General features: G+C 52.7%; 1 protein-coding gene across 3 annotated transcripts in view; it reads right to left on the bottom strand.

Annotated features, from left to right (window-relative positions):
* The window catches only part of CDCP1 (CUB domain containing protein 1), a 31,895-nt gene extending 15,300 nt beyond the window's left edge, over nt 1–16,595 (bottom strand). For 2 of the 3 annotated variants that reach the window (XM_059664333.1, XM_059664334.1), the window contains exons 1-2: nt 16,369–16,595; nt 1,386–1,595 (exon numbers count right to left, since the gene is read on the bottom strand). In XM_059664333.1, the coding sequence (XP_059520316.1) occupies nt 1,386–1,595; nt 16,369–16,450 (292 nt within the window). In that variant the 5' untranslated portion in view covers nt 16,451–16,595. Of the gene's footprint in view, nt 1–1,385; nt 1,596–16,009; nt 16,229–16,368 lie in introns of those variants that run through there. The other variant, XM_059664335.1, reaches the window with a different exon arrangement.
* Nucleotides 16,596–16,949: the final 354 nt, after the last annotated feature.

The following is a 16,949-nucleotide window of genomic DNA, read 5'->3' as shown; positions in this document are numbered from 1 at the left end:
AGACACATCGATTGACTGCCTCCCGCACGTGCCCCGATCAGGGTCAAGCCTGCAACCAAGGTACGTGCCCTTGACCAGAATCGAACCGTGGACCCTTTATTCTGTGGGCCGAACACTCTATCCACTGAGCCAAACCGGCTAGGGCTGAAACCATCTCTAACTAAGCCAAACCCCATCTCCTCCATTGCTATTTATTTATTCCAGTTTCCTACCTTTTTTATGAGCCCATTAAGTTTTTCCTGAAAATCACCATGTCCATTCAGAGTTTCACACTGAATATCACATTGTCTCTTACAATTTTAGAAATCGCCTTTGTATATGTCATTAATCCACATTCACACTTTTGATGCTGTATATTTGTATTTTCTCTTTCCTTTCCTTTTTAGGAGACCAGGCAGAGATTTGTCTACGTAATTGGTCTTTATTAAAAATCAGGTCTTGATTTTGAGTTATCAAACGTAACTTTAAATCTGCTTTTAAGGACTCTAATTTCTCCTTTTTTCTTTTTCTGAATGCCTTCTTCCTAAGGTTTATTTCATCCTTCTCCCCCCCAACCCCCACCCCCACTTCATGATCTATTGCCCAATTCACTTATTTTCCGTGAAAGGCAAAGAAATGTTCTGAGTAGGCTTTGAGATCACAAATAGTGTTGTTAGTGTTGTGAATACTCAACTTAAAACGATGGGGAAATGACACACTTGTTTTTTTTCTTGCCTGATTGTTATTTGTGTCAATCTCTTACCCCAAGCTCAAGTTCTGAGTAATAACAATACCAAATACCTATAGTTTGTTGCATTCTTGAGTATCACACACTCTCTCAAGCCATTATTTTATTTCATCTTCCTAACAACCCACTTGGTTGGTAAAGGACTCTTATTTTATAGACCAGAAAACAAAGTCAAAAAGGAGTTAAGCAACTTAGATGAAGTCCCATGAAACCCAGCTCCCTCAGCCTCCACAGCTGCTACCTTTGCCCTTGCGCCTTGTGGACCCATTTCTCTACCCACCGCCTCAACCTCCCGTCTCTCTCGTCCTCCAATCCCTTGACTCGCACCCGTCATCAGCCAAGTCAGTGGTTTTAGCACATCCGACAGCATCCCACGCCCGAAGACCCACAGCTCTGTTCAGAGACAGTGTGGCTCAGTGGTCACAGGCCAGGCCTCTGGAGCCCGAGAGCCTGGGCTCTGGTCTTGCTGCTACTCACTGGCTGTGCCATCTCAGGCAAGTCCCTTTGTGAACTTTTCTGAGGGCCCTTTGGGGGATTAAAGAACTTAACCCGTACCAGGCACGTATAGGACTGAATGAAGTGCAGTTTCAAAACAGACCTCAGCTCCCCTGCACTAGGGGCTGGCTAGGACGGCAGCAGTCCCCGAGTGTGTACTTACCAATGTTCCTCTCGACATCAATGACAAAGTGAGCCTCTGGATTATGGCAGGTAAAGCGAAACTCCTTTCTGTCTCCGGGTTTGATGAGCAGCGTGGTCGAGAGTTTTCCAGACACGAGCAGGTGACAGGGGTTCGCTCCCAGAGGTAGGAGCCCCCGCTTTATAAGGATTGTGATGTTGGTTGTACGGGGCAGACCGAGCACAAAAGCTTCTGAAGGAAGAGAAAGGGAGTGAGCAGGACCATTCCGGTCTGCAGACCTGCTGTCTCACCTCAGGGGTCCAGGGAGGATGCCCTCTTTGACATCTTCGTTACTTGTCCCTTCCTGCCCCCACTCAAGCCCCCCAACCTCCCCCCCCCCTCCCCCTGCCCGCCCCGACTCAGGGCCTAGAGGGGAGGATGTAAAATGACTGCTCTCCTTACCAGTGGGAAAGAATCGGGCCCTTGTGGGCTGGACACTGACACGTGTCTCTGGTTTGAATTATTCATTTTTCTAAAAATCAAAAACAGTGAACCCCGTCCTATATGGCTCGAGCTGTATGCTTTCAGATACCCCGTCTGTGTCAATAGCAATTAACCAGAGAAACTGCCACGTTTCCTCTCAGTATGACTGCAGACCAAAGTCCACACCCAGAAACTGTTTGTAGAGGGACATGTTTATCTGCAAAGAGCTGCCTTCCCCTGCCCTGGGTGCTTCATGGGCCCAGTATATCCATATATACACAGCGTCAGAGGTACATACATACATACATTCATGCAGTACTGGAGGGGAGGAAAACTTGCACAGAAATTAGATATAAACATATTATGTCAGCAAATTTGGAAATCAGAGCAAAATAATGCTAATACCTCAGGCTGGGGTTCAGCCATTGATCTGAACACACAGGACCAGGCCAGTGAGAGGCGCTGGTTATTAAACAGAGGCGTGCACTCCGGTGAGGACGGGGCCCTGATTCTGACCAGGCAGTCTCTTTTCCATTCCCTTTGCTCTGTCGACCTTCAAGTCTTCTCAGATGAACCAGGAAGAGCCAGCCACTTTCTCCTTGGTAGCTGCCACCCCTTCCCTGACTTGGGTCCTGACTGTGGGCTCTGGGCGGCCAATGAGCCCGACGGCCCGCATGAAGGGACGATTGTCCAGTGGTGGGTCCCATGGTGGGAACCCAGGGGCTCACAGGGCTGAGGCCGCTGCCTCTGTCCCACCATGCTCTGCAGCAAAGGGATGGTCAGCACCCCCACCCCCACCACCCCCAGTCGGGCCAGTGCATCTGAGTGCTTGATGAGTGCACTGTCACTTAAAGAAAACAGATGGTCGCCCGGCAGACGTAGCTCAGTGGTTGAGCGTTGACCTATGAACCAGGAGGTCGAGGTTCGATTTCCCGTCAGGGCACATGCCCAGGTTGCGGGCTCGATCCCCAGTGTGGGGCGTGCAGGAGGCAGCCCATGGATGATTCTCTCTCATCATTGATATTTCTCTCTCTCCCTTTCCCTTCTTCTCTGAAATCAATAAAAATATGTTAAAAACAAAACAAACCCATGGGAATCCTCTCCTTCAACCTCTTTCTTTGGTTTCCCCGGGAACGTGGCATTTCATTGCTATACTATTTCAGGAGATCTATTTCCCAGGTTCCCAGAAACCCAGCCAAAGCTCCATTCTGGGGTGGTTCTGAGGTCTCAGCGGCTGAAAGAAATCTCAGCGGAGCCTCACGGCAGCAGCGCTCAGAGCATCCGGGACATGAGCAAGCGCCTCACTGGGCCCATGAGTCACAGCTCTTCCCTTTCCTGCCTCCCTCCCCACCTCCCCTTATTAAGACACCCTCGCAGGCGTCTGCCTCCCCAGCAGCTTTTCTGAGGGAATTTCCAATCACTTTCATCACCACTCATTAATCACCATTCATTCATCCCTGTGCCACAGGATTTTATACAAACGCCCCGTTATTTCTCCTCCCTGCCACTCTATTTCTTTGCAAGGGGAACAAATACAAGAAAGAGGATCCCACCAGACAAAACCCAGGGAAGTTATCTGCTCCCAGACTTGTTAAATGCAGCTTAAAAGGCTAACAAGTGTGGTTTAAAATTTCTTCGATGGGGCCGAACCAGCTGCTTCAGATCTGGGCGTGCTTTCCTGGGAGGCTCGGGTCTCATCCCCTCTGTCCAATGAAGGTGAGCCGAGCCCAGGCAGCAGGAGACAGACGCACACTAAGGTGCATGCTGCCCTGCAGGAGGGCCCGGGAAGGTGCCGGAGGTAGACGCAGCATCATCGTGAATCAGCCGGGCAGATCAGTCACAGCCTGCACGGAAGTCAGATGCCTACCGGGAAATTCATTTTGGCCAACACAGTCCTGACCTCTCTTGGGAAGATGACGCATTGCAGACCAACATCCCTCTCTACAAGTTCACCAGCTGCGGCTGGGCTGGCCCATCCGTGGAGCAGATAGATCCCTGCTTCTTGGATTGAGCTCCGGGTAAAATGGCTAAACTGTGGATGTTCCCTTCAAGCATGGGGTGCTCACACCCTGGGAGCCCCAGGAAGTGACACCAACAGCCCGACAGAAGGGGCAGTGATCCACCCTTAGGCCATTGACATAATTTCTCCTGCCTTTACCCCCTGCAGGAGCAACTGCCGGCTTCATGTCAGTTGAACGTTTGTTTGCTTGTCCCTCTGTCCCACCAGACCCCCCTGAGAGCAACTTGAGGCACCAAGGAGGATCAAGGTTCTCTGAAGGCACTGGGTCAGCTATTAACACTCTGGGGACGGTGGTCAAGGATGGCTCCACAGAGGAGGCATCACTGAAGATGGGTTTTGGAAAATGAATAGGCGTTTGTCAGCCAGGGAGCGTGAGATGGGTGTCAGGAAAGACAGGTGAAGGGAAGAGCAGATGCAAAGACACAGGGGTATGGCCTGACCGGGCGGGGCTCAGGGGCTGAGCATCGACCTATGAACCAGGAGGAGGTCATGGTCCGATTCCCGGTCAGGGCATATGCCCAGGTTGCAGGCTCGATCAATAAAAAATATATATATTTTAAAAAGGCACAGGGGTATGAAGAACATGGCTTCCTGAGAGCCCCTCCAGGGAGTTTGTTTGGGCCGGAAGTCGAGGAAAATGTGGGTAGAGGAGGCTGGAAACAGGCAGAGGCCAGGCTACGGAGGGGCTTGGCTGTTGGGCTCCACCCAGTGGGACCAGCATATCTCAGCAGCCTCGGGGAGTGGTTAAGAGTTTGGATTCTAGACTCTGACTGCCTGGGGTCAATTCCTGGTTGGACCACATACCAGCTGTGTCCCCTTGGGCAAGTTCCTTAGCTTCTCTAGCCTCAGTATCCTGATCAGCAACTGGTAATAACAAAGGAATTGTCAGGAGCCAATCGCCATGGCTGGCCAATACCGCCAACCCCATGGGCTTGCTTCACTCTCCTGCGTGCTTCAACCCCCCCTCCACTCGCCTAGGGTGCACTGGGGACAGTCTGAGCCCCCTCCCCCGTGCCCGCCCCCCCCCCCCCCGTAGCCAGGGGCGGGAGGGGGGAGAGCGCAGCGACCGGTCTGGGTCTGGGTCTGGGTCTGGGTCTGGGTCTGGCTCCCTCGCCCAGGGTTTCAGGGTTTCAGCGAGTGCTGCTGTGGGTGGGTTGTAACACCGTGGGGCGGGAGGTGGGTCGGAGGTGGGTCAGTGTGATTGCTGTTGACATTATGAATGAGCGCCTGTTACAACCACTGACACTAGTGATGGGCAGCATTCCAGGGTGTGAAGCAGGGAAACAAGGGTAGCAGCAGCTTGGCTCTCAGTCTAAAGCCCCTGAGTCCTGGCTGGCTGGGCGGGGCGGGCGGACAGGGAGGCAGGTAAGGCTCCCCCCACCCCCTGGGGCAAGTTTTAAGGAGGCACTCACTGTCTGGGTTGTGCAAGTTTGGGTGCCTCCTTAAATCCTCCACCTCCCCAGCCCTGACCCTGCTCACTGGCTAGTAAGGCCTGTCTATATGCAGTGACTCGGTGACTCGTGTGACATTAGCAACTCTTGGAGGCTCACAGAAGTGACCTCACTTCCCATTTGCTGAGCTCAGGAGGCAGCTGGGATATTCTGGTCTGACTTCAGCACCCCGCCCTCTCCACTCCCCAGGGAACCACACTGAGCAGCCCTCATGGCAGCTGCCAAGGTTGCTCCAATCAACCAGCGGACGGGAAGGGAGTGCACGGAGCTGTTGGCTGACATCAGGGCCTGGGCAGCACCACCAACATCACGCATTTAATGGGACCTGCTGTGGGGAGGGGGTGCCGGACTGTTACACCACCCAATGCGGAGTCTTACACTCCAGGGGACCTGGGCAGTGGCTTAGCCACCCTCAGTCCACTTGGCCCTGAGTTGGCCAGGTCCCTTCACAGACTGGTAAGTGGAAGTGAACGTCTGACCAACGGCCTGGAAGTATTCCATTTCCCGCATCCACAAAAGAACCACAACTCAAGTTGCTGTCTCAAGAACGCAGGGGTCTCTCTTGGGTGAGGAGCCTTTGACATCAAGACACCAGGCCTGCCTACATACTAACGACAACGCACACGCAATGAGTGCTTTATAGGTGCAGGCATTGGGTGAGTATTTCTAAATCCCCACAGATATCAATAGTAACATTAATATTAACCCCCATTTCACAGAAGAGGACACTGAGGCTAAGTAACTTGCCCAGGCCTCAACGATTAATAAAGGCAGGGCCAGGCTCTGTGCCCCAGCAGCCTGACGCTAGAGCCCAGCACCTGGTCCGTGGCTATTCAGCAGAGCCGGCCCTGCCCCAGGAACTCCACACACAGCCAGGAATTTGGGGGTGAGAATCGTTTGTTCCCATCAACAAAGTCAATCAAGCCGGAATAAAACATTTCTCAGCAGCCGGCTCTCCGGGAGATCGCCAGGGGATCCAAAGGGACAGATGTTTGTTTGAGATGGTTAGCCGGGCAAACTACATTAAGACAAACCCCTCATTTCAAAATAACTGGAAAGTGTACTTTGAATTTTAACATAAAGCTCCCTGGAATTTGAAATGTTTGGGGTGCGGTTCTTCTTTCGCGCATATTTTTGGCAGTGTCTCACTCAGTGCAGGGAACTGAGAGAGAGAAACTGGCACGTTAGCTGTGGTCATAGGAGGCAGGTGGCCGAGTTGGTGGCACAAAGCACTGGGTGTTAAGGGCTAGTGCCACCTCTTGGCAGAACAGCATCCTGCAAGAAGGCGGGGCTCACGTCACAGGGACCAAATCTGACCTAAGTTTCGGAGAACTCCCCACATCCCCATCTACCGAATCTCCTCTTCCTTGAGTTGGGGTGAGCAGCCCAGTTTCCTTTAAAATCATATGTTACCACTCCCACAGCTCTAGCGCGATCCCAGAAGGCAGTAAAATAAAGTTCAAAGAGCAACGTTAAAAGGAACTCCTGGTCGACCTGACTTGTCGGAACAGGGGACTGTTATGTCCACCCATTCACTCCCTACCCTTAATCCCCAAACTATTTGGGAATGAAATGTACAGGCAATGATGCAAGTTCGTTATTTTCTAAAGTAACCGAGCGCTCGTCCACAGGGCACCCTGGCGATCACCTGTCTGCAGGGCTGAATATTTTTCTGACGCGGTGAAGGGTTTGCTGGGAGCCACCCACGCCCTCCGGGGGTAACTTCCCTGCTACGATCACCCACACACGCAGGGTCAGAGACCCACCACGCGGCTGGGTGCCCGCCTGCAGCAAATGGACACATCGACTTGTATAACGCGGTAACACATGAACACCTCTCTCTTTGGGGCTGTGGCCAAACCAAGACACGGACTTGAACTCCATATCGCACCGAACTGTGCTGGTTGGAGGGATGGCTTCAGAGAGGACCGCAGAGGTTCACTGAGTACATTCACACGGTTCAACCATCACCACCATCCATCTCCAGAAATTTTTCATCTTCCCAAACGGAAGCTCTGTCCCCAGGAAACAGTAGCTTCCCGTTCCCCGACCCCAGCCCCTGGCCACCATGAATCTGACGCCTCCAGGAGCCTCACGTAAGAGCAATCATTCCGTATGTGTCCTTTCGTGCCGGTGTGCTCTGCTTTTAGACCCGAGAATTAATTGCTAATCATTCAATAACAACCCCAAATGGAGCAAAACTACACAGACTCAAATTTATACCTAAACATAATCATCAAAATGACAGTAACTCGAAAACTCAAAAGATGGCAAAAGGTTATGAACAGTTAGCAGGTTATGAAGATCGTCACGGCCTGCTGGCTGCTGGCACCCGGGACCTTCCCTTTGCGCCGTTGGCGACGGATGCGCGGTCTGCCTTGGGGACAGGCACGCACAGCTACCGGGGAACGTTCCGACAGGACTGCATTCTTTTGCGGTCAGGGGCAATAGGAGAGAAAACGTTCTTACTTGTCTGCACAGAAGCCGTGAGCTGGCTAAATCCAATGTACGTTTAGTCTAAAATGGGCTTTCCCAGTAGCTGACAACAGCCAAGGTCTTCCTTATTATTCATTGTCCCTCGAAGGGTAGTGTGAGAGGGTCAAAGGTCGGGAGGGGCAGGAAAATGGTCACTGTGAAGACACCCACCGTGGCCTTGAGTTCAGCTTCGGCTTTGAAAATCCACGCAGAAGGGAGCGGGCAGGTGGCACAGGAGGGAAGGTTCTATGAAGACAGAGGCCTGTTCTGAGGCCGTTTGACTACTGACCTCCATCACTCAGTTGGCTGGGGGTACCACGCCCTGCTTCTTAAACAGTGACTTCGAATGCTGGGCCACCTTGGACAAGCACCTGACCTCTCTAAACCAAGGTGTCTCCTCTATAACATTTGCTCAAATACATGAACTGTGCAGGGCTCCTACAAGTACTGCAATGAGAGCACACGGGTAAGGCAGAGAGCATGGGCTGGGACAGCCACCCGCGTGACCCTGCCCACAGTATGCCCTCCTACCCCTGCGAGGGAGGGGCATATGCCAGAGAGACTTGTTTCAGCCCGCAGCACTCAACGCCACCAACATAGAGAGAAGGGTGGTGTTTTTTCTTCTTAACACCCACTCTGTACCTCCCCCCTGCCCTTCGCCCCAGTACAGACGCTCCTGCGATCAATGAAAATGTAGGTAGCATGGAGGCTAGTCATCCAAACAAGGCTCTCTACCTAGCATGGGCCCCTCCCTTGGTCTTCAGTCTTGCCCCCCGGAATCCCCACTTGAATTCTTCCTCATGAATGACAGGTCCTGGTCAAACTCTCGGACATCACCACCTCCTCCACCACCTTTATTCCCGCTGTGTCAGCAGCAATCTGCACGCTGCCTTTACCTGGTCTAGAGGGTGGCCCTTAGCTGACTCAACCCCAGCTCCGTCCTTGGGGCAACTGGACAAGGGCAACTGGACGCACTGCAGCCTCCGGCCCCTGCAGCCAGGGCGTGAGAGACAGTGGCCGCCTGTTACCTCAGCCTTCGCCACGTGGCAGCTGAGAGGCATGAAACTGGTCTATAGGGAGGGGGTGCTTAGGTCTACCGGTTTCTTCACTGTGAAGGCCCAACCTCTTGCTCACTTAGGGGAGCGCGATAGGGGAGTGTGCGTGTATCACCATTCCAGGAGCCAGGGCAGCCCACAAGGGATCAGGACCTTTTGTTGTTACTTTGTTTCCAGCTATCTTTTTTAAAAACTATATTTTTTTTATTGATTTCAGAGAGGAAGGGAGAGGGAGAGAGAGATAGAAACATCAATGATGAGAGAGAATCACTGATCCTCTGCCTCCTGCACGGCCCCTATTGGGGATGGAGCCCACAATCCAGGCATGTGCCCCGACCAGGAATTGAACCGTGAGCGCCTGGTTCAGAGGTCGACACTCAACCCCTCAGCCATAGTTGGGCTGTTTCCAGCTATCTCAGAGGGGGCTGGGGTGGGGTCCACCCACACAGCCTGACATGGAGAATAAGTCTTTGAATGAAGCTCTCTCAAGTGATCTCGGGCCAGGTTGATAAAGCGATTCCTCTGGCCAACCAGGTGGACCAGGGGAAAGCAGGTCGGCAGAGGAGGGGTAGACACTTGAGGAAATCTCTGGGACAGACAGACGCATGCTTCCCTCGCCCAGTGGGACCAGGACAGCCCCCAGGAGGGGTGACGTCACTAAGATCAGCCACATCGGTCCTCGGAGAAGCTGCCATTCTTCCAAGTGGCTGCAGAGCATCCATGGTTTGGATGCGCTATCGTCACCCAGGCCTCTAACAGCATGTGGGCTGTTTCCGCTCTCCAGCTACCAGGGCAAGAGCAGGAGAAGCTCATCTCGGCTTTCAAAGAGCCAGGGGGCATGGCAGGCACAGACCACGGAGGCTGGAGGTGTTAGTCCCAGGGCTCACTGGGTTGAGGCGGGCGGTGGCCGGTCCCAGAACTAGTTACCATTTGGAAAATGAACTTTCTCCTACAGATTTAGCCCGGGGTTGAAGTGCCTGATAAGACTGTCAGCAACTTCCAGGCGGGTTAGGCAATCCTTCAGCTCTCAGGGGGCCTCGGGATTAAAGGCCGGCCCTGCCAGGCTCCACAGAATGCCAGCTCAGGTTTCCAGGCCTGGCACTCGCCAGCCCCTTATCCCCTTATCGTATCGCCAGCCCCGTGTCAGTGCATGACACCTGCTCTCAAGCGGAGCTGTGATCCGCAGAAGCCCATGGGGCGTTTCATTCATTTCTCACGTGTAATTGGCTATGACATGTAAGTTATACGAAACTGGTCTGGTCAGTTCCTTGGTAACAGGAAGTGTGTGTGTGTGTAGAAGCTCATTGGAAAACAATTTATTATTATTTTTTTCTATTACAGTTGACATACAGTATTATATTAATTTCAGGGTAGATTTGCAAATAATGTTTAAAAGCTTGTTCTAGGCCAGTGGTCGGCAAACTCATTAGTCAACAGAGCCAAATATCAACAGTAGAACGACTGAAATTTCTTTTGAGAGCCAAGTTTTTTAAACTTAAACTATATAGGTAGGTACATTGTTATTGACTTAATTAGGGTACTTCTAAGGCTTAGGAAGAGCCACACTCAAGGGGCCAAAGAGCCGCATGTGGCTCGCGAGCCACAGTTTGCCAACCACGGTTCTAGGCTGAGAAAATTTTTTGCAGAAAAGCAAATTCGGATTTTGTGCTGCATTCTATCACCAATTCAGCGTTACTGTTTAGAGAAAACCAAACCAACCGAGGTGGGAGGCTGTGGAGCGATGTGAGTACAATGAGAGAACACGCAGGATGACACGAAGTCCTTGTCATTAGTGCCACTAACAAACTTTCCTCACACAGGAGGCCGCTGCTGAGCCACACCGTGACGCCAGACACCCAGTGTAACTAGCTCTTTCCAGCCTTTTTCCTAAGCTCATGTGAGATCTAGACAGAAAGATAGCAAGATAACATGACTAGAGTCATGCCATACACACACACACACACACACACACACACACTCACACTTCACTCCCTGCTGCTTTCACTGTCTCTCAAACCCTTCTCCACCCTTTTCTGGTTATTCCCTTGAAAACTGCGGGGAGTGGGGCTGCATTCCTGCAAACCCATCCACATCCCCTTCCCCTCCCTCCTGGACACACATTTAAAGGGACCAGCAGAGCCTGGCCAGTGTGGTTCAGTGGTTGAGTGTTGACCGATGAACCAGGAGGTGATTCCCGGTCAGGGCACAAGCCTGGGTTGTGGGCTCGATCCCCAATAGGGGATGTGCAGGTGGCAGCCAATTGATGATTTTCTCTCATCATTGATGCTTCTATCCCTCTCTCCCTCTCTCTAAAATCAATAAAGACATATTTAAAATTTTTTTAAAAAAATAAAGGAACAGTAGAAACTTACAGGCATGTGCTATGCAGTGAAGCCCCCAGGTTCTGGGGTGAGGCAGAGGTGAACCCGGAGTGAATGAGATGTGGATGGACATGGAAGCCACACGTTGAAGATGGTGAAACCAGAAAGTGGAAGGAGCCCAGGCCTCTGCTTGGAGGAGATCTCCTGTTTGCAGCCTTACGTGAGCAAGAAGTAGACGTCTATGGTGTTTGAGTCATCACACACATCTGGGTTTGTGTGTCACAGCAGCTTCAAGTGGTTACACCTTAACTATTAGACTCATCAGTGTAAGAAGTCAGCAAGAGCGAATCACTCATCAATGACAACACGAGGAGCCACCAGAGCCCACGCCTGCCCTCAATCTTCTCAACACATTGTGCTCCTGGCCTTCTGATCCCTTAACCAAAGTAAATATTTGAAAGGAAACTCAAAATGTTTCCCTCACCTAAAGCTTACGGCTAGTTCCAACTGGAAAGGCGAAAGGAAGCAGTGAACCGCGGTGTGGGGTGGAAAACAACAACCCAGAAGCATATGGGATGCATACCCTGCGCGATAATTAAGCTTCCATTGTTTGTATAAAGTAGGGAGGTACTTATAAACAATAACATGTGTGGACTAGCTCCCACACAATGCACCAGAAACCATGGCTCGCTCCCTCTGGGAGGAGGCCTGGGCTCAGGGTGGAAGCGGGCACACTTTTACCCCACACACCGTTTCGTACAATTTGAATTTTTGTTACCATGGACAGGTAATTCTTTTTCTAAACACAGTTTTTAAATCGTCTGAATATTTAAAACAAACAAACACATACACATCCCTAGGAAAAATATGATCCCAGCACTCAGTAAATGTTGATTTTTTTTTAAAAATAAAATGTCTGGCGTGTAGACACTGCCTCTAAAGCTAGCCAATGCTTCTTCAGGAGTCCCTCTGTGCGAAGGGCACAGTGCCAGGTGCCAGTCTCCCTGGGCTGCCACCTCAACATCACTACATACCAGCTGGGTAACCCTGGGCAAGTTACTTCACCTCTCTGTGCCTCTCCATACAGGGAGGTTACTGAGAGCACCTGGTTGAGGATGGAGAGCTGAATGACGAGCAGATCTACCCAAGGTCACGTCCTCCATTTACTTTTTCTCAGGAGAAAGCTTTGTTGTTATTACTCAAACACTGTCGACCTGATGGTTCATCTTCCAAAGTTATTTTTGGCCAATGTCCCTTCAGGAAACATGTTTACATCTCCAAACACAACACAACATTGTAAACAAAATGACGCGAAGAAGCTGCGACTTACGTTGCAAATACAACAGATAGAGCGCGTCGGGATGAAGTGGAGGTGGAGGTGCCCGAGTGTCAGCAAAGGGGGTTTAGTAAGTTACTGCCCACAAAGCCACTGTCGGTGAAGGAGCCTGTGAGTAGTTGGCCGTCGGAACTGATGTCTTCAGTGCCTGGCACAGAGCGGATGCTCACATGTGTTAGCGCTGACAAGCAGTAGATAGTAATTTGAAAAAACTGATGTACTGAATACAAACCCAAGGCTACAGTACAGGGTGAGGGAGGGAACCTGGCTCTCCTCGCCTGGTTGTCCAGAATGCTGCCAGCGGCCCAGGAGAAGATGATGGGCTAATTACAAGGTTGTAGGAAGCAGTCTGAAATAATTTGATTGTGGGGTGATTTTTATAATTTAGAATGAGAATTAGAGGGTGTGAACGTTTCTTGATCACCCAGTGGAAAGCTGTAGCTAGGGGTCTCCCATACCAAGGGTTGGGTCATCCCTTACTGCACCATCCACCTTGACCTCAGTCATGGATCCTTCTGACCAGCAAACTCTGCACACTTCCTCCTTCCCGCATCCAAATCGCAGGCGGGGTTGGACCATGTACCGGCTACTGGGATGCTCCTGAGATGCTCTAATGTCCACTAACACTGTCCAGACCCTGCTTGCTGACCTAGAGGGAGATGCTAGTGAGGCAAGGGTGGCAGCCTGGGCGAGTGTGGGAAACCCATTCACTCACTGCTGGCCCGGATGTGCACCAGGACAAGATAAACTCTCCGCTGCAGCCTGGAAACCTGCAGCCAAAGCCCTAACGTTCTCTCCACTCTTCATCCCAGCAATTCTGTTTCCAGAATTTCAGCCGGACAAAACCGTCCGCAATGTGCAGAACAATACAGCCACAAAAACACATTTTCAGATATATCAAAACAGGATGATCTGGCTTAGCCTCTATTGCAACCTTGACACAACAATGACATTTCCTGTCTTTACAGAATCTGTGCTATATAATTTTTAATGTGTTTTCATTGAATAGACCTATCAAAATTGACACAAGCAGTTCCCTATTGTTGGACATGTTCTATTTTTTAGTAGGAAAAATGAAAAGCAACCTAAATGTCCAGCAGTAGGGGGGTGGTTGAAGCCATATAATGGGATGGTCCTATATTTGGTTTCACACACACACACACACACACACACACACATACACAGAGGCTGTGCATCAATATGAGCAGGTGGTTTGCTCACAGATGACTTTTTTCTTCCCATTTTGGTTATATTTATGGCCAATTTTTCTATAATAACTATATATTACATAAACATTTTAAACATTGTTTTCAACTTCCTTCCTCCACACGGAAGCCTGAAAGAACCCCTAGAAGAGTGAGGGGTGGGGCGTGGTACAGTCATCACAGATGAAATGGCAGCATATGCCTCCAAGTCATGCAAACCTTTGGGGGTGGGGGTGGGGGAAGTAACGCATCAGGCCTGCCAGTTACACGACCACAGCCAGCAGCTCTGCATTTGACCAGAAGAATGATGAGCACACTCCCAGGTGGGAAACACCTCATTTGATGTCTGCACATGGTGGCAGGAATGAAACCACTGACCCGGACTCTGGTATCTGGGAAGTTCTTGGAAAGCCACCAAGTTGAGTTTTAACAAGGCCATGACTCCTACTTAACCAGTCCTTCACCCTTGGAAGTGGGGGCGCTGGTGGGATACCAAACCCCTAAGAAGCCAATTTTCCTTCACTCTTCAGCTCCACCGAAAGTGCAACTTCACTTTCAGGCAAAAGCAGATGTACGAGGCGGCTGCTCCAACCACAGAGGCAGAGCCCTCGGTTAAGTCTGGGATGTGGCCTCGCCCGGCCAGCTCCTGAGAGCACAGGGAGGATTAAAGAATGTGAAATGGGCCCGGCCAGCGTGGCTCAACGGTTGAGAGGCCACCCAGGAACCAAGAAGTCACGGGTTCAATTCCCAGTTAGGGTACGTGCCCAGGTTTCTGGCTCCATCCCCAGTGGGGGGCATGCAGGAGGCAGCCAATGAATGATGTTTCTCTCTCATTGAGTTTCTATCTCTCTATCCCTCTCCCTTCCTCTCTCTCTAAAAATCAATTAAAAAATATTTATTTAAAAACAAAAGAGAAAGTGAAATGGGACAGTTCCTACACGTCCTCAGGTTTACACACCAAGCCCTGAGACGAGGTTCCCACAGTCAGAACTTCCTGGAAGGAAGATTCCATTGCAGCCCAGATGGGGCCTCCCAGGGGGAGATCAGAGGGTAACAGAAGCGGGTTCAGGACAGGCTGCCATTGTCATCAGTGAAGCCTTGATTAACACCATATTCTTGCTGGAGGAGTTCTCAGCTGTTAGCACAGCCAACCACAAACATTACCAATTCCCAGTTTCCCTGCAGCTCCCAAGAGGGGGGGCGGGGGGAGGGGAAGGGGCGGGGGCAGGAGAAGGGGGAGGAGGGGGGACCTGGCTCTCCTTACTTGATGGTCTGTTGCCAGCTGCCCAGGAGAAGGACCGGCTAATGTGTGCATTAAGGTTGTAGGAAGTGGTGGGCACACATTTTTCACACACACACATTCACGCACGTTTTCATTCGCTAAGTGACTCCTTATTCTTTTGTTGTTGACTTTTGCTTTGTAATCGGTATATTCAGGGGCATTCATACATTTATATTATTCTTTATTCTTAAAACTGACTTTTTTCTTCAAAGGAACTCTTGAAAACTCCGTCTTAAATTACAGTGACGATGCCCAAAATACTTTACATGCGGCCTTCACATGCTCCGTCTACTGGGCAGAAAGGAACCAGGAAGCTTGACTTTACAAGGACGGCAGTTACCGAAATGCCCCAGTTCCGTTTTATTCCTGAATTTAATTTACCCTCCTTTACCTGCGGGCGAATACAGACACCCACTTCGGTGCAGCAAAGGGGGATCATCAAAGACCCCAGTCGCTTCCTGACCGCTCTTCACAAAACACAAAACCTGCGCTCATCTCAGGAAAGGCCTCAAAGCAAGTTCTTCCGAGAAGCCAGGTTATTTTACAGGTTTAATAGATCCAGCGCCCGGGGCACCTGGTCGGAGGCCCAGCGGCTCGGAAGTGGCGGTCCGGCCCCCAACCGGAACCGCGCGCGGCGGGAACGCCCGGCCCTGCGGACCCCCTGCCGCGGCCCAAGGCCACTGCACCAGGAGTGGAGGTTGGGGGAACTGGGGTGGGGATGTGGGGGAGGGGGCACGGGGGGTGGCCGGGGGACGGGAGAGGGTGTGGGGGGCGGGGAACCGGAGCCTCCGCGGCCTTGCACCTTCTCCCGGGCGCTACCACTTTACTGTTCCTGAACCTCAGGGAAGCGAGAAAGTGGCCTACGAACAGGGGAAAAGGTGATCGGGGGGTATCCGAGCACCGAGACCCTGTTCCCTTGCACCTCTCCCTGGTCCAGGCGAGGGGGCAGGAGGGGGCAGGGTGCCCCCACGCCCTGCCGGCCCCGGCGCACCCCCTCAGCCAGGTAACACCCCGAGCGGAGCGCGCGCGGCTCGCCACCTCGGCAGGTCCCGGCTCGGTTCGGCTGCCACGCACTCATCTTTCCTTTCTCGGTCGGCGTCGAGCTCACGCCCGGACCGCGGGCTCGCGGCTCGGGGACACTCCCACGTGCCGCGGCCGGCGTCAGGGTCAGATCACCCCGAACCCAGGAGGGCACGGCCCTCGCGTCCGACGCGGCGCGCCCCGGAGGCGGGCGGCCCCAGGGAGTCCGCGCCGTCCGTGCCCAGCGACGCTCAGCCCCCGCCCCAGCTCCGTACCCTCGGTCCTCGGCGCTCCTCCGTCCCCTCCCCGCCCCTCCGTCCCCTCCCCGTCTGGCGCCCGCTCGCCGGATACTTGGGCGCTGGGTGCGCCGCACTCACCCGCTCCACCCGGCGGGCGCGCCGCTCCCAGCAGCAGGACCCCCAGCAGTGTGAGTGTGACCCCGCAGCTCTGGCTGGCCATGGCTCCGGGGCGCCTCGGCCGCGGCGGGGAAAGCGACTGTGGCCCGGGGTTCGAGGTGGTGCCGCGGGCGCCGGAGCTTGGCACCGGCAGCGCTGCGCTCCGCCCCTCCTGGGCTCTCTCACCTGCGCGCAGGCGGGCTGGACGGGGTTCCGCCCTGCGCCGCTGGAGCTCGAGCTGGCCCGACCTGTCCCCACCCCCTCCCCTCCCCCCTTCCTGCTTCAGCACCTGCCCGTCGCTCCCTGGAGGCTGGGACTTGTCGTCACCTTCCCTGGGCTAGTCCTTCCTGTCTAGGCCGAGAGTGATCGGGTCTTTTTATCTAAAGGCGTGGTGGTCGCGCTTGGCGGAAGCCAGGCTGCCTTCCCTTCGCTGTCCTGAAAAAGTAGGTGGAGGCCACTGCGTTCCCCATTTTGCAGGAGAATGTTTGTGGGTCTCCCCAGGCCCTGGCTTCCTCCTCTGTGCTCTCTCCTCTGCTACCTGACTTGGGCGGAGGCGGGACTTT

Source organism: Myotis daubentonii, chromosome 14 (assembly GCF_963259705.1).
Source record: "Myotis daubentonii chromosome 14, mMyoDau2.1, whole genome shotgun sequence".
Taxonomy (NCBI): Eukaryota; Metazoa; Chordata; class Mammalia; order Chiroptera; family Vespertilionidae; genus Myotis; species Myotis daubentonii.
Note: the sequence above shows the minus strand (reverse complement) of the source record. Positions and strands in the feature narration are given on the sequence as shown.